The sequence below is a fragment of the Sminthopsis crassicaudata genome, chromosome 4 (genome assembly GCF_048593235.1).
Source record: "Sminthopsis crassicaudata isolate SCR6 chromosome 4, ASM4859323v1, whole genome shotgun sequence".
Lineage (NCBI taxonomy): Eukaryota > Metazoa > Chordata > Mammalia > Dasyuromorphia > Dasyuridae > Sminthopsis > Sminthopsis crassicaudata.
This window is the reverse complement of record NC_133620.1, coordinates 64,588,949-64,614,157: the sequence shown is the minus strand read 5'-3', so window position 1 is coordinate 64,614,157 and position 25,209 is coordinate 64,588,949. Positions and strand designations below refer to the sequence as shown.

The 25,209-nt window shown below is 34.4% G+C and overlaps 1 protein-coding gene across 2 annotated transcripts in view; it reads right to left on the bottom strand.

The window, feature by feature from the left end:
* Positions 1 to 25,209, bottom strand: part of PAPPA2 (pappalysin 2) — a 559,101-nt gene that overhangs the window by 208,559 nt on the left and 325,333 nt on the right. For both annotated transcript variants that reach the window (XM_074308442.1, XM_074308441.1), the window contains 2 exons: positions 24,183 to 24,376; positions 20,991 to 21,122 (listed from right to left, as the gene is read on the bottom strand). In XM_074308442.1, the coding sequence (XP_074164543.1) occupies positions 20,991 to 21,122; positions 24,183 to 24,376 (326 nt within the window). The remainder of the gene's footprint in view (positions 1 to 20,990; positions 21,123 to 24,182; positions 24,377 to 25,209) is intronic.

Below are 25,209 nucleotides of genomic sequence, written 5' to 3'. Positions count from 1 at the left end.
ATACTACCCATTTTAACATAAAAATTCCTTGATATCTCTAATTTTCTTAAAGAGGTGTCTTGCCTTTCCCATTCGATTTTTTTCTGTCTTTGCACTACTCATTTAAAAAACATTCTTATCTCCCCTTACTATTTTTTTTTAAATTCTGCACTCTGAATTTAGAAAGCTATGGGTATAGTCTTCCCTTTCTCCCTTACTTTTTATTTTCCTTCTTTTCTCATCAGACAGTCATTTTGCTTTCTTGCTCTTTTTCTTTGGAAAGTTTTTTTTTTTTAATTGCTCTCTTCTATATAATGTTGTGAACTCCTACCCATAGCTCCTTAGGCATTCTGTATATTAGATATGATCCCTTAAATCTATTCATCATCTTCAGTTCATTTTCATAAGGGATGTTGTTTAGTATATACCAATATGATCTGATGGTTTTCCCTACTTTCTTAAATATAAGCCTGAATTTTGTAGTAAGAAGCTCATGATCTGAGCCACAGTTAGCCCCAGGTCTTGTTTTACCAACTATATAGAACTTCTCCATCCCTGTCTGCAAAATATATAATTAATCTGATTTCAATATTGATCAATTAATGATATCCACATATAACATCATTTTTGGGTCGTTGAAAAAGTGTTTGCTATAACCAGCAAGTTACCTTGACAAAACTCTTTTACTTTCTGCTCTGCTTCATTTTGTATTTCACGGTCAAACTTATTTATTATTCCAATTATTTTTGATTACTTCCTTTAGCATTCTAACCTCCTAAGATGACTATAATTTCTTTTTGGTGTTTATTTCTAGAAGATGTTGTAAATCTTCATAAAACTGATCAACTTTGGCTTCTTCAGCATTAGTGGTTGAAACATATATTTTTATTATGAGGATGTTGTCTGATTTTGAACAGATGTCTTTCTGTCAGTTTGATATTATACCCCAGTACTAATTTTCTCACCTTTTTATTGACTATGAAGATTACTCTTCTTGCCTACAGTAGTATATATAGTAATCACCAAAATTAAATTCACCCCATTGCTATTCCTTTAAGTTCACTGTTACCCAAGATATTAATGTTTAATCTTTCTACCTCTCATTTGCCCACATCCACTTTACTTTAGCCCATAGATTTTAGATTCTAAGTTCCCTTGTAATATTGAACTTTACATCATTGGACTTTCCTTTTGTCCCTAGACACAGCAGCATTTGATCTTCCTTTTACATTTGTCCTGGATATTAGTACTGAAGCTCCTAGTAGTCACCCTCTGCTCTTCTCTAATAGCATGTTGGAGATCTTTCAATTTGAGGTGTTCATCTTCCAGTGTCTATCATTATTTTGATACTGTCCATGAGATTTTATTGGCAAAGATAGTGGAGTGGTTTGTATTTCCTGCTCCAGTGGATCGTTCTTTATCCAAGGTTTCTTCTATGACAGGTCCATTTGAGATAACTACATGGCATAATTTATACTTTCATTGAATTATTCAAGCCCCTTAATCTGATTTAATATTGCTCCATTGGTGATATCCATGTGTAAAATCATCTTTTTGGTTTTTGAAAAAGAGTTTTTGGTATAATCAGCAAGTTACTTTGACAAAACTCTTTGGCTCTCTGCTCTATTTCATATTATAATTCATGATCAAATTTGCTCATTCCAATTATTTTTGATAGCCTACTTTAGCATTCTAATCCCTTATGATGACAAAATGATAATCCAAGAAGAGTATTTGAATTTATTCCTATGTAAAAGATTTAAATGTGCCACTACTAAGTCTGTATTCCAAAGAAATAATAGAGGGAAAAGGACCCACATGTGCAAATATATTTGTAGCAACTCTTTTTGTGGTGGTAAAGAATTGGAAAATGGGTGGATGCCTATTAATTGGGGAATGGCTGAATAAATTATGGCATATGAAAGTAATGTCATATTATTGTCCTATAAAAATGTTGAAGAGGGTGATTTTAGAAAGACCTGGAAAGATTTACATGAACTGATACTGAATAAGGCAAGCAGAGCCAAGAAAACATTGTACATAACAACAGCAGGATTGTGTGATGATAAACTATGATGGACTTGGTTCTTCTCAGCTATTCAGTGATCCAAGGCAATCCCAATAAACTTTGGATGGAAAACACCATCTGTATCCAGAAAAGAGACTGAATGTAGAGTAAAAACATACTATTTTCACCTTCTTTTCTCCTTTTTTCTAATTTTTTTCCCTTTTGTTCTATTTTTTTTTCTCTCCCAATAGGATCCATATGGAAATATATTGTTAAAATATATTAAAAAATACATTTATTACAAAAATTTTACATGTATCTGGTGAAAATAAAATAATAATAATAATAATAAATTATAAATGGTAATAGCCCATTCATAATGAATTCAAACTGATATCACTTTATGGGATTCATTATTTGCATTAATTGGGATTTGGCTATAAGATTAACCTGTAGTTTCAGAATTTTTCTGCTTGTCTGACCATCTTTCTGACCTGATTCCTCTTCTTTTTCTCTATCTTTTAAAAGATTACTCAGTGACATTTTTTTTGCTTCTTTCCCTGTTTTTTTCTTTCCTTCTTTTCTTCCCTTTTTCTTCTTCCCATTACTTTCATCCTTCCTTTTTCTTTCTTCCCTACTTTTATCATCATTTTGAAAAAACAAAGCTAAATAAAGCTTGTTGAATGTATACATAGTTGAGCAGAACACAGTCCCATGTTGCCAACATTTAAAAAAATTGTATGTCACTTTCTACAGAGAGATGGGTTTTTCAAAGTGTGGGAATCTCATCTTAAGTTCAACTCTGGGAGAAGGTTTGTATTAATTCCTTTTTTTTAATTTGTGAAACATTTTCTATATACATGACGGGGGAGATAGTAAGAAAAAAAATACACCCAACAGAGCTCCCCTCACTCAAGGAGCTAATAGTTTGCATAAGGAAAATAATGCCTTAGACCTTCTCAGGAAATTGTTTTTGATTCCAGTTCAACTCTAAGGTTAAGATAAAAATGGAATTGAGATTTTTAAAAGATCATAGAAGCATAGCTTTACAAATGGAAGTTAACTTGTAAATGACTAATTTCAAATCCTTTATTTTACAAATAAGGAATCTGTGAAGTCCAGAAAGGTTAAATAACTTGCTCAGTGTCACATAGTTAGTATGTTCCTTTCATTGGTTAAAAAGATTTGACAATTTATAAGGTAAAGGAAACTTCTCTTTAGGGTTTGTTAAATAAGTCACCAAAGTTTTAACAAATAACACAGAGATTCTCTGATATTCCCTTATTAATTTTATTATGATATAATTGTGAATCTCTTCATATAGCATGGGGAAAATAAGACAGAGAACAATTTACTAATATCTAAATTTATATTAGTGAGAGAGTTCTGCATGAAGTTTGGCACTCTGGTTTTTGGACTCCCTCCTGGAGTTCCCTTGGAATATTTCTCTAGATGGTGATATTAGAAACCAACTCTAACTGATACATTTTTGTGGGGATCCTGGAACAGAAGAGATTATGGAAAAGTACAATGAAAAAAGAGGGGCTGATCATATAATAGACTAAATGTACTGGACAAAATCAAAGGCTAAAGAATAATTTTTGGACTGAAAGTCCCATTGACTAAATGGGAAAGCAAAGACATCAATAATTCACTGGTATCTATTCAACACTTACTCTGTGTACTAAGCACTGTATTATGTGCATGCATTCCACCAATGAGCTTGCTCAATAGGTGTTTATTCCTCTCAATTTCTAGAATTGCTTACTCCCTCCTAATATGTTGTGGTCTAGAAAAATCAGACAATCAAGCTTCATAGGAATTATAAGTAAATAGTAAATAAGATCTAAATAAGAACTTCAAAGATTTTCCTATGAATAAAAAGAGTTAGTTTTAGTTCTTTTTTTTCTACCCAAAGGTCTTTTTTTCCCCTTGCTATTTGAAGTTCTTGGCTATGTTGTAGAAAGCTGAAGTTGCCAGTAAAAATGACCTCTCGATTAAGTGAAGTATCATTTGTAGTACTTAACTATCTTGACAATTAGGCAGCCCAATAAGAGAGTTAATAAATAAAAATTGAAAGCATGGCCTGGCAAGCTAGTTTTCTATTTCTTTCAGGCTATCACTGCTTATTGTCACAAATGTTTTATTGCTATAATTCTGCTATAATAATTGCTATAAATGTGTTGAGGAACATTTATGGGGGTTATAGTGGGGAAGGATTAGTGATATAGTGTGGCTTTCCATTGAAGTTGACCCTCCTTCACTTCAGGAACTTTCAAAACTGTTAATGTTGACCATGTAGAACAAGGTCATGATCCTTTTGGGGCTTGACATGACATCTTAGGAAACATCGACTCTGTATTTGACACCCATAAAGTCATAAAAAATTAGATTTGGATGAATGGTCAGATTTAGAACTATAAGAGATTTTAGAATTCATTTTCCTACCTCCTTATTCCAGATGAGGAAAAGGACCCAGAGGAACTGTGCTACTTGCTTAAGGTCACATAGTTGGTATAAAGCAGAACTGGGAATGAAATTAAGGTTCTCTGATTCCCAAGCCACTGCTCCTTCCAAATCCACTAGCAATATTAAAGAACACTCAGTAGTGTAATAGGATGATAAAATCATGGATTCAGAGCTGAAACGAACATAAGAAGTGCAGCATTCTCCCTTTACAGATAAAGAAGCAGAAGATCAGAAAATAACTGATTTTCCAAGGTCACTGTGACCTTAGGTAGTAACCAATAGAGAAAAATTTTGTTGAAGTCAAATTCAATCTGACCCATGTATGCAAGTATAGAATTCATTAACAAATGATCTGTCTCTCTGTGATTTCTGAAGGAGATCTTAAAGACGGATATTGGTACCATGAAATATTACTGAAACCCCTGAACCAACTTTTTTTTTATCTTTGTGTGTATGCATGTGAGATAGAGAGAGACAGAGAAAGGCAGAGAGAGGCACAGAAAGAGAGACACAATAGGAGAGACACAGTGAAAGAGACAGAGGCAGAGAGGGAGAGACAGAGAAAGACAGAGATAAACAGAGAGACAGAGAGAAAGCTAGAAAGAGAAACAGAGAGAGAGAGACTTAAATCAAAGATTATCTCTTCCATTAAAACTTCCTTGATTACCACAGCTTAACATGATCACTTAAATTTAAATTTCTCAATAAATTTCTCATAACTATGTGTGAATTCTTTGATTTAATTACTCATAGCCTACCTGTTTGTATCTATGTTTTATCTTACTTTTTAGACTCTAAATACCTTAAAGGCAAGAATTTCATTTTATTTCATTTCTGCATGCCCAGCATCAAACTGCAGGATAGAATCAGAAATAATCTAAAATATAGTATTTTACATGTAAGATAACTTTAAAAATCTTGCAGATATTACAATGTGCTAGAAGAATTCAAGCAAATTCAACAAATACTTATTAAATGCCTACTATGGCACTTGGATCCTATTCTTGGAAGTAGAAATAAAAAGGCATAACCAAAAAAGTTCCTTCCCCAAGAAGCTTGCATTTCACAATATATACAGAGTATACAAGATAAATGAGGGAGATTGTGAAGGAATGTAGAGATCAATAAAAATCATTTATTGGTGACTGCATGACCAGAAAATAAATTAAGAGTTCTAAAAAGGTGGAAAGAAGTAAAACAATGAGGAAAGACAAAGTTAGAGAGTTGGGAGGTAAGATACCATGTCTACCTAGACATCCAGTTTGACTAGTCTGAAGAATGTGTTAAGGGGCATAATATGAAATAAGATGAAAAAGTTTTGGGAGCCAGATTATAGTGGCTTTAAATGCCAAGCTGAGATTTATTTTTCTGAGGAAAAATACCCCAAAGACATACATGTATGATTTTTCATGTACAGAAAAATAATTTTATAAGGATTTACTGTAATTATAACTTATAAGTCCCATATAACCTCACAGAATTTTAGTATCAGGCTAAATAATTTGAACTACAGTATATGCTTTATTTTGTATTAACTTCAAGAAATAAGTACCCTCAGTTACTCACAGTGATCTTTCTGTCTTTGAGAAAATTATTTTTCTCCCCTTTCAAGGAAAATGATTTTTAGGAATTAAAAAATGTAATAATAGTTGCTGTTTCCAGATATAAATGCAAAATGCAACACATGGCAATTAAAAACCTTTGATATATATTTATTCTTCTGATCTCACTGTTGATATAAATTACAGCTTCTTTTTCAGACCTAAACCTCTAAATTACCTATTCCATATATTTCAATGAATAAGTTCTATTGTAGAATGTCATTGTTCTATAAAAAGTAAATATATATATATAATTTGGGTAAATATGGAAAGATCAATATAAATTAAGCCTGTACTTAAGTTCACATAGTTTAGTTGATAAGAATGGGAGCATTTGAACCCATATCCTCCTGACTCCAAAGCTGACCATTTGTAAAACATCAAAGATACCATAGAAAACATAATTAATGTTAATTAATTATAAATTAAACTAATGGATATGAGATTGATCTAGATGTCCACTAATATTCTTTCAAATGCTAAGATTTTATAATTGATTCAAGCTCCTTGATGACAGAGGCTAATCCATTGTTGTCTATATTCCACATAATTCTATATAATCCTTTGCATGTTGTGGCTATCTTAAAAATAATTCTTAAATGGAATTGAGCTGATAGGTTTCAACATTACTATGTATCTGATTTCTAGAATGATTATTATTAATAACATCATTTATTTATTAAATGCCATGAATTTAAAAGGACTTTTCATTTCCACAAACAATTTTGATTAGTAAAATTGAGTATGATTCTATATCATTTTATGTCAATTTTTTCTATTCAGATCTAGTCTTTTCATTAAGAATGCCCTAAAATCTTCTATTTCATTAAATATCCATTTATCCACCACCCCACCCCCATGTATACCATAAGATTATGCTCAGTTTTGCTGAGTATATATTATTCATGTTTGTCATTCTAGCACCTTTGCCTTTGGGAACCACATATTTCTAAGCCCTTTGCTCCTTTATAAAGCATGATTCTGATTCAATGTCTTTACTTTTTTTTCTTTTTTTTAAATGATTAAATCAAAGTAATTAGAGGCAATACGATAGCATGAGTTTTTGGGAGAGGGAAGGGAAAAAACATTTATATGTAGCAGCTACTATGTGCCAGACACAGCTGACATAATGTTTTACAAATATTCTCTCATTTAATACACGTATCAACTTTTCTAGGTGGATGTTGGGATTATCTCCATCTTACAATGAAGGAGACAAAGGTTAAATCATTTATTTGCCTGGGTCACACAAGTAGGATGTATCTGAGGCTGGATTTGAACTTACACTTTCTGATTCTATTCACTCCTCCATCTAACTGGAGACTCTAGATGAGAAGCATCTATACTCCTCAGCCTCGTATTTGATGAAACCTTGCTACTTCTATTGAAGAATTCCTCTACTTGACAACTTAGTAGATTTCATTTTGAGAAAACTGCCTTTCTTAAATCAAGAATAAACCCTTCCACAGGGGTCAGAAAGAAGAAAGAAAATAACACAGAAGGTAAAATAATGAACAAACCAAATAAAAATATTTTTAATACAGAACATAAAACTATAGCACTAAGAAATGCTACCACAGTGATGGGAAACTTGAACATGTAACTGCTCAAAATCTCATAGTATCTTGGTTTGTCTTGGTGACTTTTTTTTCTTTTCAAAGTGTCTCATTGTTGGACTTCAATGACTGAAGGAGAGAATGAAGTTGACAATTTTGTGTATATGTGCCTCACTCAAATTCAATTCACAAGCAAGTCAAAACATCAGCTTCAGGATATTGTTGGGACTCTTTGAGAAGGAAATATCAACAACTTGCCTCACTGATTTTTTTTTCCTTGAAAAGGCAACAGTGACAGTAAGGGCAAAGGCTACTCTGTTCCTAATCCATTTAATCAAGACTCTAAACAATGAGGCAGATAATATACAGGACAGAGGGAAGTGCTGATAGGACATTCAGCCTTCCTGAAAGGAAAGTTATCATAAATACTGAAGTACCAAATTTCAAAAAGGAGAAGAATGTTTATTTGAAAAGGCATGGATAAGTGATACTGATGTCAATGAATAATTAAATTCCAGAATGAATTACTATAAAAATGCTTTATAAGCCCTCAGAAAAGAGCATAGTGATTAGTAGAAGTCAGAATGAATCCATTAAATTCAAATAATGCCATTCTAATCATATTTCTCATCTGTAAAGATTTGAATACTAGACTATTAGTTTAGGGAAATAGAAGAAACATGGAATGTTTCTACCAAGACTTTTGACAAAAAACTTCTCTGAATTTCCTTATGTACAAAATAAAGAGTTGGACCCTGGGATTACTAAACAATTAAAATAAAATCATGACTAGTTACATACCTGGGAAGCTAATTATTAACCAATCATATTGGAAGTACTGTATTCACTTTTGGGCAACATATTTTAGAAGAGGCCTTGAAAAATCAGAATACATTCAGAAGGAATAATCATGATGATGAAGGAGCTTAAAATTGTGTCAGATAATCTATTCAAAAAACTTCAAGACAGTTTAAGAAAAGAAAGGGTTTGGGGTATCATAGTGATGTTTAAATATTTATACGGCAATCCTATGGAAGGAGAAATTAAATTATTTGGCACCAGGACACTAGGATAAATGAATAGAAATTGTGAAAATATTTTGATTTAATATAAGAAGGAAATCCATAAGAATGAGAGCTATAAAAAAATGGAAAAGGCTATCTTAAAAATTAGTGACTTCCAAAATGGGTTCATGACCTAGGCATAAAGAATAAGATAAACAAATTAGAGGAACATAGGATAGTTTACCTCTCAGACCTGTGGAATAGGAAGGAATTTATGACCAAAGAAAAACTAGAAATCATTACTGATCACAAAATAGAAAAATTTGATTATATCAAATTGAAAAAAATTTTGTACACAAAAACTAATGCAGATAATATTAGAAGGGAAGCAATAAACTGGGAAAACATTTTTCCAATCAAAGATTCTGATAAAGGCTTCATTTCCCAAATATTTAGAGAATTGACTCTAATTTATAAGAAATCAAGCCATTCTCTAATTGATAAATGGTCAAAGGATATGAACTAATAATTCTCAGATGAAGAAATTGAAACTATTTCTCGCCATATGAAAAGATGCTCCAAGTCATTATTAATCAGAGAAATGCAAATTAAGAAAATTCTGAAATACCACTATACACTTGTCAGATTGGCTAGAATGGCAGGGAAAGATAATGTTGGAGGGGATGTGGGAAAACAGGGACACTGATACATTGTGGAATTGTGAATACATCCAGCCATTCTGGAGAGCAATTTGGAACTATGCTCAAAAAGTTATCAAACTGTGCATACCCTTTAATCCAGCATTGCTATTATTGGGCTTATATCCCAAAGAGATTTTAAAGAAGGGAAAAGGAACCTGTATGTGGAAGAATGTTTGTGGCAGCCCTCTTTGTAGTGGCCAAAAATTGGAAACTGAATGGATGCCCATCAATTGGAGAATGGCTGAATAAATTGTGGTATATGAATATTATGGAATATTATTATTCTATAAGAAATGACCAGCAGGATGATTTCAGAAAGGCCTGGAGAGACTTATATGAACTGATGTTGAGTGAAATGAGCAGGATCAGGAGATCATTATACACTTCAACAATACTATATGGTGATCAATTCTGATGGACCTGGTCCTCTTCAACAATGAGATGAACCAAATTAACTCCAATAGAGCAGTGATGAATTGAACCAGCTACACACAGTGAAAGAACTCTGGGAGATGACTATGAACTGCTACATAGAATTCCCAATCCCTCTACCTTTGTCTGCCTGCATTTTTGATTTCCTTCCCAGGCTAATGGTATACTATTTCAAAGTTAGATTCTTTTTGAACAGCAAAATAACTGTTTGGACATGTATTTTAATATTGTATTTAATGTATACTTATATAACATATTTAACATGTATTGGTCAACCTGCCATCTGGGGGAGGAGATGGAAGGAAGGAGGGGAAAAATTGGAATAAAAGGTTTGGAAATTGTCAATGCTGTAAAATTATCTATGCATATAACCTGTAAATAAAAAGCTATGATTAAAAAAAAAGAAAAGAAAAGTAGTGACTTCTCTTGAATTATAATGAGTTCTCTATCAAAGGAAGTCTGGATTTCTACTAATCAAAGAAATTATAACATTAACTTTTTTTTTCCAGTGAGGAGCTGATCTAGATGATCTCTAAAGTTCCATCTAGCTAGAAGATTGTATTCTTTTGATTAAAGATAAAATTGAACATATTTATTTTAGTTGAAAATATCTGTTACCTGATTATATATAATTGTATAAGGGAAATACAGTAAAACTAGAAAAAAGAACTACAGTCAAGGCTGATAACAAAGAATCTGAGGACAAACATCTGTGGAGGAAAGAAACAAATACATTCTGCTGAAAATTAAACATTTTGTAAACCCTGAGAAAGAATAGAATTTCAGTCTTCTCAAATCTGTGTAAAGCCAAAAAAAAAAGTAAATTTTTATGTATTACAAAATAAGTAAATGAATGAAAGTTGAGATCTTAGAATCTCTAGCTAGTATTATCAGAGATTATTATGACTTAAATTTAGGAGAAGGGGAAGGGGAAGAGACAAATTTTTGTCTGAAATTTTTGGAGTTATAAGGAGCCTGAGAGCTCATGTAGTAGGATTCTTTCATTTTACAGATAAAGACACTAAGGTCTAGGGAGCTGATGTGACTTGTCTTAAAGGATACAAGTAAAAACTGACAGACTCAAAATTTATTTAAAGTCATATATTAGTGAGCAGGACTGAGAGATCATTATATACTTCATCAGTACTATATGATGATCAATTCTGATGGACATAGCCATCTTCAACAATGAGATGAACCAAATCAGTTCCAACAGAGCAATAATGAACTGAACCAGCTACACCCAGCGAAAGAATTATGGGAGATGACTATGAACCACTACATAGAATTCTCAATCCCTCTATTTTTGTCCGCCTGCATTTTTGATTTCCTTCACAGGTTAATGGTATACTATTTCAAAATCCGATTCTTTTTGTACAGCAAAATAACTGTTTCGACATGGATACATATATTGTTTTTAATTTACACTTTAACATATTTAACATGTATTGGTCAACCTGCCATCTGGGGGAGCGGGTGAGGGCAAGGAGGGAAAAAATTGGAACAAAAGGTTTGTCAATTGTCAATGCTGTAAAATTACCCATGCATATATCTGGTAAATAAAAACTATAATATTTTAGGTACCCAAATCCTGCATTATTTCTGCTATCCCAGAATAATAATAGTGGAGTTCATAAACAAAGGTAAAAGTGATTGTAAAATCCTGCACAGAGAAATATAAACAATGCTGAAAAGAAACAAAAATAGAAACTGCCTGAACAGATTGATGGGATTGCCCAGGGAACTCACTGACCAGCTCAGATTAAAAACAAAAATAATTCCTCAAAAATGTGTATATTTGATAGAACTGAAGAGCAAGAAACTAAAAATGAATCTTTTCTAAATGTGGTGTAGTCCTAAAATAATTATACCAAAAATGTCAAACTTTAGAACAAGTTGACTCTTCCAGAAAATGTTAAAGACAACAAAAAGAGGTTTTTAGGGTTTTTAATACCTATGTTGGGGGTAAAAAGAAGATCAAAGAAGGGATAATATCACTGCAAAAGGATTTAGGATGGTAATAACTAAATTCAAAAGGAAGCCAAAACTGTTCAAATTTAATTCTGCCTATTTTCTGAATAAGGAAGAATAATGAGTGTCATACTGGAAAACAAAGTATAAAGATGTCAAGCAATTGAAGCCTAGGACGAAAGAGGAAAATGTAAGAGTTTCTAGTTGTCTTCAGTGACTTTAAGTCATTAAGGTCAAACAACTGGATGAATTTCTAAGCATGATTGCTAAGCCATTGTCACTGATATTTAGAAAACTTTGAGAAATGGGAGAGGTACCAGAAGAGTAGAAAAGAACAAATATTATCTCATTTTTAATAGTGGAAAGAACAGATTCTTTAAACCAGGGGAATGTTGTTGTTGATTTCTGGGAAAGTCCTAGAATGCATCATTAAAGGGATGGTTTTTATGCATTTCAAAAATAAAGTGAAAACAATGAACAAATATGGGGTTCATCAGGAAAAGGTGAATGATATTTCTATTTTTGACAGTTACTATATTGGTCAATAAAAGTAATTCTATAGGGTAACAGATGAAATGACTGGAAAACAAAGGTTCAATCTTCCAAGAATATTGATTTATCAAGCAATGTTTCCCAGATACACAACAAATAAGGACCAGATCTCCTCAGTGTAGGTCTGTACTCTGATGAGAGAGAGAGAGAGAGAGAGAGAGAGAGAGAGAGAGAGAGAGAGAGAGAGAGAGAGAGAGAGAGAGAGAGAAAGAGAGAGAGACAGGGATAGAGAGACAGAGAGACAGAGACAGACAGAGACAGACAGAGAGACAGAGACAGAGAGACAGAGAGAGACAGAGAGACAGAGACAGAGAAAAAACTTTTATGCTTTAAAAATAATTAATCAAATAAGATCAATTAATTGAAAAGAAACAATACAACATTAGGTATTCTGGTTTCTAAATGGATGAAAGATTTCAAGTTGTGGGGGGAGCTTGAGCATTAATTTAAAAAATTAGTGTCTCAATATTCACTGTTTAATTGATTTTAGCCGAGGCATTTAGTGAAATCTTACATAATATGCTTGTGAATAAAATAAACAGAAAATTTGTTTGATTATATAATAATGAGGATCTGGAACATTTGTACACTGGATCAGTTTTGTGTAGGTAATCCAACTTCCTTATGGAGATGATGCTCTTGAGCTTCTTTTCAGGAGATTTATAATGATAATTAAAGTCATTGAAAGAAATTTGGGGGCATTCATGATATTTTGTAACTAGTTCTAATGACTTAACCAGGTGGGACTTTGATTGGCTTTGGAGACATTCAAAGTGGCTTGTTAGTTTTAGCTATTTCTCTTTGCCTCCCCTTGCTTCATTTGGTGACTCCTTTGCATAATAAGGTGTTTCACAAACACGCTAGGGAATTGATTTCCATTACATGCTAACCCTTAGAAGCAAGCCCCCTGGCATATGCAATATGAAGAGGTCACATCAACTTAGCAAACTAATGAGATCTGTGAATATATCAGACTCATTACAACTGTCCATGTAGATGGAATTTTGACTGGTGTAATAACCAGACAAAAAGAATGATAATTAATGGAACATTGTCAAGCTAGAACGGTATGTCTGGCAGGGTATCGTGGGACACCTTAGTATTAAACATTTTAGCAGTGATATGTATAAAACATATAAAATGTGGAATGTCAATTAGATTTTATATTGGATAACAAAATCAAAATTTTAAAAGTGATGCTAAATGTCACACATGAGTTTAAAAAGATGAAATCAAATGGAGATCAATGTAAAATTTTACACATGGGATCAAAAAGTCATCTGTACAAGTATAGGCTTGGAAAATCCTGGCTAGGTAGCAATTCACAAAGGGGGAAAAATCACATAAGAGTTTGAATAGACTGAAACCTCCGTGAATCAGTAGAGTGACAAGGCAGCCAAGAAAAGTCAATTCTATCTTTGACCTCATTAACAGGAAAGCATCCAGAATGAACAAGGTTGTATGCATTCAATTTTGTCTTAACTAGTCCACGTGTAGAATATTTTAGGAACCACATTTTACAAAGCAGATTGGTAAGCTAGACTATGCCCAGAGGATGGTGACCAGGTTAGTGAGAGGATCCAAGACATTCAGGAATCATCTAAAGAAACTGGAGATGTTTAGACTGGAAAAGGGAAGACTTACTTTATGCGTGAAAGCTGTCATCAAGTATTTGAAAGGTTGGGCTATGGGCTAGGAATTAGACTTTGATTTGATCCTATTTTCTGCCCCATTTATCCTACAGCTGCTGCTGTTCTGCCCTCCAAACCACAACATCAGAAATGGAGATCTAGGCTATGCATCACTTTGTTTTGCATTGGACCATGCATCCTCAACTCTACCCTGGTCATTTTCTGCATTTCTTACTTTCCTCCCACTCCAAATATACTTCTACTCCTTGTTCTGAAAACTGTGATCAATAAAAAAAAAATACTAAGCACCTACTATGTGCCAGGCATTATGCTAAACACTGGGAATGTAAAAGGAGACAAAAGACAGATTATGTTTTCAAAGAACTTACACTCTAATGAAGAAGACAATATGCAGAAGAAAAAAAAATATATATGCAAAGCATCTATATTTAGGAGAGAGAAAAATGATTAATGGAGGGAAGGCACTAGGGCAACTGGGGGTTGGGAAAGGCTGCTGGTAAAAGAGAAGATTTTAACTGGACTTAAAAGGAAATAAAGGAAGTCTGTAGGCAGGATGAGGGTGTGTTGGGAATGGAACACATGGAGGCAAGATGCAGGGTATTTTGTTTATAGGATACACAGGAGGTCATTTTCAGTGGAAGAAAGAATATGTATCAGGGAGTAATATTTGACAAAACTGGAAAGGGGGAAGGTAGTTAATCTATGAAAGGCTTTGAAAGTCAACCAGAGCATTTTGTATTTGATCTTGGAGGCAATGGGAAGTCACCAATCCTTAGCTTTAGGAAAATCACTTTAGTGACTGAATGGAGAATGGATTGGAATGGAGGAGACTTGAGATAAGAAATTGCAATAGTATATAAGTAAAGTGATGAGGGTCTGCAATAGAGTGATAATGATGTCTGACAAGAGAAGGGAAGCATATTTGAGAGACATTACAGAGATGAAACACCCAGCTCTTACTAACAGGTTTGTTATGGGGTTGAGAGATAGTGAGAAGTCTAAGATCACTCCTAAATTGTGAGCCTGAAGGAGTGGGAAGATGATGTTACCCATTACAGTAATAGAAAAAATAGGAAGGATGGAGGGTTTAGGGGGAAAGATAATTAAGTATTTTGGATATGTTTTCTGAAAAACAATTGGAGATATGAGACTGGAGATTAACAGAGTGATTGGGATAGGTAGATTTGAAAGTCATCAGTACAGAGATGAAAATTAAATTGATGTGAGCTGATGAGATAGTAAGAGAAGGGGGGAAGAACAAAACTCTGAGGGATATGCATATTGTTAATGAATCGCTTTATTGTTCTATTGATCATCTTAATGATTTCTGAGACCCTGACTCTGGTCTTTGATCATCATTATCTAGGCAGTTATCTCTTCCACTAGAATGGAATGTACAAAGAGAAGGAACATTTGAAAGAAACACGAGAAGGGAGAAGGAACAGGAAAGGAGCCAAGATGCAGCGATGTGTAAAAGAAGGATGGAAAATCACTTCATGATCGCTGTTTGTTGGGCATGAGATTTTACAGATATTTATGTATTCACTGACGAAAGTGTGAAGATTCAAAACCTCCTTACTAAAATTAAAGAATAACCAAGGAAAATAATGCCCTTCTAATAATGTAATTGATGTAATACTAAATAAAAATAAGGGCAAATGCTGTAAAAATACTTTTTGAATAAATCTGTGAGTTATAGTTCTGCAGTTGGGGAAACACATTGCATTCTGTCCTGTTTGGTATACAAACAATGAGGGAAGCAAATTTTAATAATAAAATTATTGTGCAATACAGTTGAAAAAAAACTGTTGGGAGAGTCACTAAAAATGAAAATCCAGGTGCAAACTGAGGGCAGAAGAAGGTACAGGCCTGAGACCACAAGATGGCCTCTCAGTTCTGTCTTTCACAAATGGCAGCTCTGAACTTACAAACTAAGAACATGGAAGCCAGTGAGTAAAAATAAATCTTGAACATGCTGGGCCAAATTTTCAATGGTAATCCCATTTGCTTTGAGCTCTATTTTATATGCTTGAAGTGAACCAGAGAGTCACATAAAGCGAGACTAAAAAATTTCACAGGGTTTCAATGTTAAAAGATCCTGCCTTTCATAAATTTAAGCTGGTCACTGATGTTTAAGCATCCATCTCTCAGGGAATTCAGAAATAAGGCATTTCTATAGCAAGATCAGGAGGGAATTAAAGGAAATAAGGGAGTAGATGGGTAATCAGAACTACAGGTTACTACCATTGTACAAAACCATGGGTTGTCCATGACTGAGATATTGCTCTCCTCTGATGACTACATCTACTTGACGGCCTAAATCACTTTTAGAATTTCCTCCAAAAGATTATAAAGTGGTATGAGCTGCTCTACCTGTAGGTCCAAAAAAGGAATTGAATCAAAAAGCTGATGACAGGAGTTTGATGATAATTGTAATAATAATGAAAATAGCTAATATTTATAATGTTGTAAAGTAGTTTACTTGATCCTTTCAACAATCTTGTGAGAAGAGTAATAACATTATTCTCAATTTACAGATGAGAAAATTAAGACTGAGGATGATTTAAATAATTTTCTCAGTATACCTCTAAGACAGGTTTGGAATTTGGGTCTTCATAATAGCCTCAAATCCAACACTATCAATTGAGCCATATAGGGAAATCTTTTGGTGCCATTTTCAGAGACAGAAAGGCTAGTTAGAACTCTGGCATAACCTAAGATGACTTTTCTTAAATTTGTCAGAGGCCAAGGTATCTATATCAGGTCTATCCTTCTACCTCTGAGAGGGAAAAAGCCTCATCTGGAAAAAAAAAAAAACCTGTTTTGAGGGATGGAGGAGTCCAGTTTTTCTCTGGACTAAATGACTATACAATTCAACAAATTATATATGACCAGACCATGGATTCTTTTTTCTACTTGAGACTCCAGTTCTCCTTTTCTATATCCTTTTTTATTTGGAGTCTTGAATGTTTCATTTTCTTAACTGATTGACCCCTCCCTATCTGTGACCTCAGAGGAAGAAAAAACAATCAGACCTAAGCAGATCTCCTCCCTTCCTTATAAAATGCCTGGGCTGCCTTGACTCTGGAACTCCTCTGAAGCATGGAGTAAACATAAAACCTGGGACACCTACAAGAGCTGGTTGCTGCTATGTGCCAAGTTCAAGGCGCAGGCTTTCACAAAACCAACATAAAATCCTTCCTTCTGCCATGGCCTGAAAATCATGGCTGAAGTTCCCTGGCAATGTCCATAGTTTTGATCCCACCCTTTCCTTCCTCTGCTCTTTCCTGTCTGATTTTGGAGAGGCCATTCTGAACCTCAGTGATTGTGGGGGTGGGAATAAAATTGAGCTACCATCATTTTGCAAGTGTCAGTTACTGCCTGAATCTTGGAGGTGGACTCTACCCTTCAACCTTCCATTATTGCTCCAAGTTCTTTTGGGGATTTCACATTAAGTTACAAACCCTTCCCTTAAATGCTTAAATGCACCAGTGTTTGGGTCTAATGTTTTCAACATTGACTGCTTTATCTCTGTTATAAAGTCCATTTAAATCTCAAGCAAGAGACCCTAATGCCAGGTTAGAAGCTCCAGATAGCAGGTAAAAATGAGTCTAAGGACCTTCCTTTTGAGCTGCCAAAACCCTGAGTAAATAAACTGCTCTTGGTTTCTATATTGCTGGCTTTCCTGGTCCCTAATGGGCGAGACAAATCCTGCCCCCACAATCTACCTATCCCAGGGAATAACAAAATTCATCACACATCATATATTCTTTGGGCAAATTCTTGAACCAAGTGAGCCCCACACAGGCTGTGCAAAAAAACCAGAACTCATTATCTTCCCAAGTTACAATGACCATTTTGACTTACTCTTTCTGAAAAACCTTCCAATTCTTACTTGCATTAGGATGAAGTTCTTGTCATTATGCTACTGAAAATGGCCATGTCCAAGTTTCAAATCATCATCATTCTCTTCCCATTAATTTTTTCCCAGAGTATATAGTGGTTCATTGACATGTCTATTGGCACAAGACTCCCAGAGTTAGCACTGATGGAGTGGCTGAATCTCCCTCACTATTCTCTGCTAAATTTTGAACATTTCATGTTCCTGACTGCTTCTGACAAAGAACTTCTATGACTGGTCACCGCCTTTCTCAGAATGCTTTCAGGGAAATTAGCCATGTTTCACCTCCTTCCCTCCTCTCTGGTCTTATCCCTGATTTCCTTAGTCCCCAGACTACCCAATCCATTTCAAGAAGCATAAAATATATTAAAGTCAACTCTGCCAGTGTTATTGGATGGGGTGTGTCAACCTATTTCCCATGGCCATACTCACTATCCCTATCTCTTTCTGGTCCAAATACCTTTCCCTGATCACTATTTCTTTTACGTTTTCCTTAAGGTCAGGGAGTATCTTTATTTTTGTATGTGTATCCTCAGTACTTTAAGCATTTAATAGATGCCTTTTTCATTCAACTTTCAAATGTTAGGCTGGAAGGAATCTTAAAAATTAACTCATCCTACTTATTATTTACTGATAGGAAAACTGAGTTTCAGAGAGGTTAAGTACTTTGACCAAAGTCTTACTGCTTATGGCAAAGCCAGAATCAGGGCCCAAATTCCCTGCACAATTTTTCTATACTAAACTATCTTGCTCATTAGCTCAATGCACATACCTGATTTCTACCCTATTCTAAAGATTTGATGGTAACAAGAAAAACGCTTGAAAATGGTCAACAGTTGTCTATCTTTTTTACAAATCAGGAGATGACTATTAAATATTTTCCAGGATCAAAAGTCAGTGCCATCATGGATAAAGAGAAGGAAATGTTTTTTGATACTTTGGGCATTGGGGATTCCCATTTTTTCAAAGGATAATTAAATAAAGCTTCATTCAACCATGTATATACTGGAAGTTCATGCAAAGCATTTGGCTAGCTGCAAGAATGAGAAGACATATTATTTAGAAGACTATATAATTAGTTTGAGACTTTGTGTAATACAAATCTCCAAGCAATCATCTGTCCATAATGTAGCACTGATGTGGTAGCACGTGTTATTTAAAATCCCACATGTGTGTGGTTGTTTCTGTTAGGATTGCTATCCATCCTGGTTTGAGTGAAACCAGTCCAAATTTGAGATTCTTTTAGAGTTGCCACGAAAATAAACATGAACGTGTTATTTTGCATATGTTGACATATTACTTAGTACTCCAATCAACAAGCATTTATTGTCTGCTTCTCTAGCTAATTCCTTTGTGTCTGTTTTGCCTAGAATGTAAGCATGCTGAGAACATGCTTTCCTACCTACTTCTCCATCTATTCTATCTTCAATTGCTTCATAATCCTTTCACAGTATTTATGTAAGGATGTCACAGTGGGCAGTGTCAGAAAGATCTCTCTTCCTAAGGTCAAATATAGTCTCAAATACTAGCTGTGTGACTTTTAAAAATCACTTAATCCTGTTTGCCTCAGTTTCCTCATCTGTAAAATGAGTTGGAGAAGGAAATGGCAAACTCCTTTGCTATCTTTGCCAAGAAAATTCCAGGTAAGATTATAAAGAGTAGGACAAGACCAATGCAAGTCAACAACAACAACAAAATCAAACCATGAATATATTGGAATGCATTTAAAGACAGTGAGTAACAGAGATTGTGAGGAGACAAGAAACCAGATCAAATAAAGGGATAGTAAAAGATTTAGTGATGTTCAGCCCAGAAACAAGGAAAGTCAGGAAGGATGTGACAAATATGAAAGCACTTAGATGGTGAGAGGAATAGTCATGGAGTTAGACATAGTTTGCTTCTTGCTTCAGATATTTATTAGTTATATGAGGCTCTCTCAGCTTCAGCTTTCATATCTATAAAATAAAGATTTCTTCCTTCCCCAGGAAATTCATCACTGGGAAATTTCATTTTGCTGCATCTCATGAGTATCTCACATCTCTTTGCCCTTCAGATTAGACTCTTTGATTTGGAGAAAGAACTTTTATTTAAAAGGTGTCTTCTCATTTCTCATCAGTCACCCTACTCTATCATGTCCCCACAGGGGATTTATTATTAGTGATGCAAAGATAGTTCTTGACCCCAATAAACTCACAGGTAAACATTTAGGTATATACAAGATGTCCATAGGGTAGAAGCTGATTTAAGAAAGGAAGACATGGTCAACTGCTGGTGTGGGGGAGGAGTGAGGACATGCACTGAGCCAAGCCTTGAAGAAATGTTACTGCATCCATGAATCCAGAGTAAAATCAAACATGATTTTTGGCTATTCTAAGCCTTCAACACACTTTGCTTATATCTCTTCTAAGAAATTAGAATATTTTATTTTCTCTTATAGTCAGTTGTCCATATGTCACATCTTCCTTCACAGATTGCTGACTTTCACATAGCAGGCACGTAGTCAAGGGAATTTACAAAATCAACTCAGTTTTTAAATCTAATAGGCATCTCACTTTAAGAAGGAATATTAGTGTTTCTAAACCTGTTCAAATCCATTTTCCCTTTGAACCATATTTAGTATTAAAAAAAACACTTGAATTTTTATTTCATGATTTCTTTCAGCTAACACTTGTTAGCTGAAGTATTTTCTACCAACAAGAAATTTCATAGTGACCATTTCTCTCTAAAAATACTCCAAATTCATTTTCCTTAACCAGTGTTTCTATACTGTCTGCATCCCCCTGAGTAATTTGGCAATTTCCCTATGTGACCAAATTTCTAGAGTAACCAGACTCAAGATTCTGGTGTTTTTTATTTATTCTAAACATTTTTGTTCTGATTTAAGGATAAAGATACCTCAGTCTGCTAAGTATGCTACTCTAATAACTGGTAATCCAGAGAACCAGAGGTCAGAGGCCTACTGAATTCAAGTGCTTTCTGTAAAATTAATTCCAAATCACTAATCAGATAAATCAGGAAATTTAGGGATGTTTAGAACCCAAAAATAAAGATCAAGAAAAGGAAGGAAATACTTGACCATTCCAGAGAAAAATAAAGTCATTCATATGGGTGTATGTATATCAACAACCTAAACAAAACAAAACAAAAAATTTCAGTTTGCTTACCTTGAGCCAGACCTTTTCATTTCTATCTAATTGTATTTCAGGCTGTTTTCTTTGTCCTTCACTAGTTATACAGGGAAACCAACCAGCAAGAAAACGGTCCTCTAGTGACTTGGGATGTTGGGATTTGCAAACCTGAAAAAAGGGGAAAGAAAGATTTTTGACTAGGAGTAAACTATGTGAACCAAGGTACAAAAGCATATGGAAATAGATAAATGAACAAACAAGTAAACAAATAAAAATTAAATTTGTAGAAGATTTAGAAGCTTCAGGCTGTCAGTTTGAAACTAAAGAGTTACTGAGCTTGTTTAGCTTAGAAAATCAAAAACTTCCAGCCAGTTATGGAAGGGACCTCAGAAGGCATCTATTCCAATTCATATAACAATCTTAAAAAATTGTTTCCCAACCTCCTCTTGAAGCTCTCCTAGGGCAAGGAACCAGGACATAAAGTTTCTTTTATTTCTGAAACTGCCCATCCCACTTGGAGAGAACTCAAGGGTTAGATAGTTTTTTTTTTTTCCTCCTATAACTTACTCTGGAATCTTTATCTCTGCTACTTCCATCCTCTGTTCCCAATTCTGTCCCCTGGAAAATAAATTTGATCTATCTTCCCCAAGGCAATCCTTCAAATTCTAAAGAATTCTATCTCCCTTCTCACTCTTTAATTCTTTGGGTTCAGTTCAGTTGTTTTCAGTCATGTCTGACTTTTTGTAACCCCATTTGGATTTTTTTTTTTTGGCAAAGATACTGTCGTGTAATTTCCTTCTTTCATTCAATTTATAGCTAATGAATTGAGGCAAACAGGATTAAATGACTTTCCCAAGGTCACATAGCTAGTAAATATCTGAGACTGTATTTGAACTCAGGAAGAGGACTCTTCCTAACTCCAGGTCAGCATTTACCTACTGCATCATTTAACTGCCCTTCTTCGATTAACCATTTCTACTTTCTTCAACTAATCTCTGTACACTGTAGCTTTGAGTTCTGTCACTAATCTGGTTGTCCTTTGCCTTTAAATATATTCAAATGTGTGAGCATTTTTCATTTGCTTTAGTTTAATTTGTCTTTCCATAAAATGTGGTAATAAAAATTAAATATATTACTCTGCCCAATTCCTGTCCTGTCTGGATGGAAGGATAGGGTGAGACACTGCTGTTGCTGTGGTCCCTCAGCAGTAGCCAGCTACTAGTGATGGCTTGTCTTCAGTAGGTATGTTCAATTTCTCTTCCATATTCAAATGCTACTTTGGACAGAGCACAATCATTTATCCACCAAGCCAACCTGCAATGGGCATGATGATAATACCTGTGGTGCAGGGGTTGTTAGGAGCTTTGTGGATATTTAAAACATTTTATAAATGGTAAAGCATTTCATAAGTACCAGCTATTGTTATTATGAGTATTTTCTCATAGAGTAAAGAAAATACTCTACCTACAAATAAAGTTCCATGGTGACCATTTCCCCCTAGAACACATATACATATATAAACCATGACAGCTAAGAGACCAGAGCACTGCAGCTGGAGTCGGAAGAATTGAATTGAAATCTAGTCTCAGACACTTACTGGGCAAGTTATTTTGTTCTGCCTGCTTTTATTTCCTCAATATCTGTAAAATGGAATATGGAGAGATAATATATTCCCTACTTCCCAGAATTACCCATGAAGGAAGAAAGGAAATAATATCTTTAAAACATTATGTAAATACTAGCTAATACTACTATTAGTAGTTAATAGTTTCCCTTTCCTTACCCAAGAGATAAACATCATCTTTTGGGCTAAAATTGAAATCTATCCTTTTATATTAAATGTTTCCTGGAGAGTAGTTTAGTGAGAGAAGTCAGAGGAAGGATTCATTTCTCCAGTCTGTTTTCCAAGAAGAATTATCACAGAAGTAACCACAGAATCTCATAGTTGGGACAATCAGAGGACATTTAGTCCAACCAGTTTGTGACAATGAATCACACACACACACACACACACACACACACACACACTCTCTCTCTCTCTCTCTCTCTCTCTCTCTCTCTCTCTCTCTCTTCTCTTTCTCTCCAACAAAACAGTCAAAACAGCATCTGCTTAAAAGAACCTCTAGTGAGAAGGAACTTACTACTCTAAGGCATTTTAGACCCTTAGACAATAAAGATCTTAGACAAAAGACTTTTCTAATGACCTATCATAATCCTTGAAAAAAGCCATACATTGATAAGATTCTTCCTTCCCTTAGGTCATATATATCTTAAATTACATTCTTGAAAATCAATACATCATCAGATCTAGATGAATGATTATTTAATAGTGAAACCTGGAGCATCCCACTACGAAGTATGGATTAAATATTTGGTGACAGAAAGCCATGTTTTGGGACTTTCAAATCATCACACACCTTGTTTGTAAGATCATCTATAGACCCATTGGAAATGGGTCTAATTGTTAGGAAACATGGGAGCTAAATCTGTTCTTTCAAAACATCTATCCATTACTTCTGGTTCTGTCCTTCAAGATTCTACATCACAAATCAAATTCCTCTTTTTATGAACTAGCCCTTCAAACCCATTAGCTACTCTGAGCTCTGAAAAGGATAAAGTGGATGATAGTATCAATCCAGAATTGCTCCAGCCATTTTCTTTTAAATCCTTTGCCCCAATAATTTGTCTCAACAACTGAGAGAGTAGTGATTCCATCTTTCCTAAGAATGGAGCCCAATTCAAATACAACAGCTGTTTTGACAATTGAGTCTTCTAATGCACAATTTGACCTAGTCATCAGAAGTAAATCTTCCTTTTTTTTTTTCTTAGCAGCACAAACAAATCACAAACAGAGCTGATCTGACAAAGAAGGTGTGTGATGATTTGAAAGGCCCCAAACATGGCTTTCTGTCACTAAATCTGTACCTATACTTTGTAGTGAAATACTCCAGATTTCACTATTAAATAATCATTCCTCTGTCCCTGATGATGTATTGATTTTCAAGAATTTAATTTAAGATACATCTGACCTAAGGGAAAGAAGTATCTTATCAATTAAGACTTTTTCAAGGATTATGATAGGTCATTAGAGAAGTTTTTGCAGAATAGGTATACACCAATACAGGTGGAATAAAGACATCTAGGAGAAAGGAAATGGGTACAAAAATACCAAAGATAGAGTTCAACTAATTTGCTTACAGACTACCCTGCTTATAGGACTTGACTTACCTTGGAAAGAGGTTCCCCAGTCACCAAGGAAACAGGGCACATCTTATTGTCCTGATGAGATGTGTAGGCTTGAGTGGCCCATTGATCCAAGTATCCTTTGGGAGTATAGAGGCCACAGTCTAGGATGCTGTTCATCTTCTCAAAAGGCTCACATATCCCATCTCCCTCATAGATGTAGCATAGGCTTGGCTCTCCTGTCAAGATATGTGGTTTTAGAAACAGAAGATCTGAACACTTTCGATGAAAAACAGATGGGAAATGGGTCACCAGTACCATAGAAAGTACCAGTACTATATCACTTTGATGTGATACCAAATACAACTTTAAAAGATTTTTCAAGACTAGCTTTACAAAGATAAGATGGTGGTATGATCGTTACTATGTCAGATCTGGAGTAGGAAAGACCTGAATTCATTTCTTATATAGCTGTGTAACAATCTCTGCCTCAGTTTTTCCAACTATAAAATGAGTATAATATCATTTGCCTCCCCTGGATTGTTAAAAAGATAAAGTGAGATAATATCTGTAAAATACTTTGCAAACCTTAAAGTGCCATATAAATGGTAGCTACTATTATAAGTCCTAGAAATGATTAATAATTTCTCTTGAATTAAATTTATTTCAACCCACTAATCATACTAGACACCATACTTATAATTTAGATAGTGATGATACCTCTTATTAAACATAGAAGCCAAATAGTTAAGCTTCCTTTGATTAGTTAGTTGAAAGATGTATATGTGGAACCCATGGAGCTAATCAAGCATTCATTTTATATAACTATTTGCAGATATACCCCACATAGCATTGTCCCAAAAAACAAGAGTTTGCTATATTGTCATAATTTCTTATAACTAAGACATACTCTGAAGTTGGACCCTAGCCCTGGTACCTAATTTGAGTCATTGTCTTTTTCGTTGTCAGTATTATCAATAGAAGCTTCACTCAAAAAAAGGCATAAGGCATTAAATGAATCACTCATCCAACTGCTTTTGGGAAAACAAACAGAAAAAAAATACTGAGATGT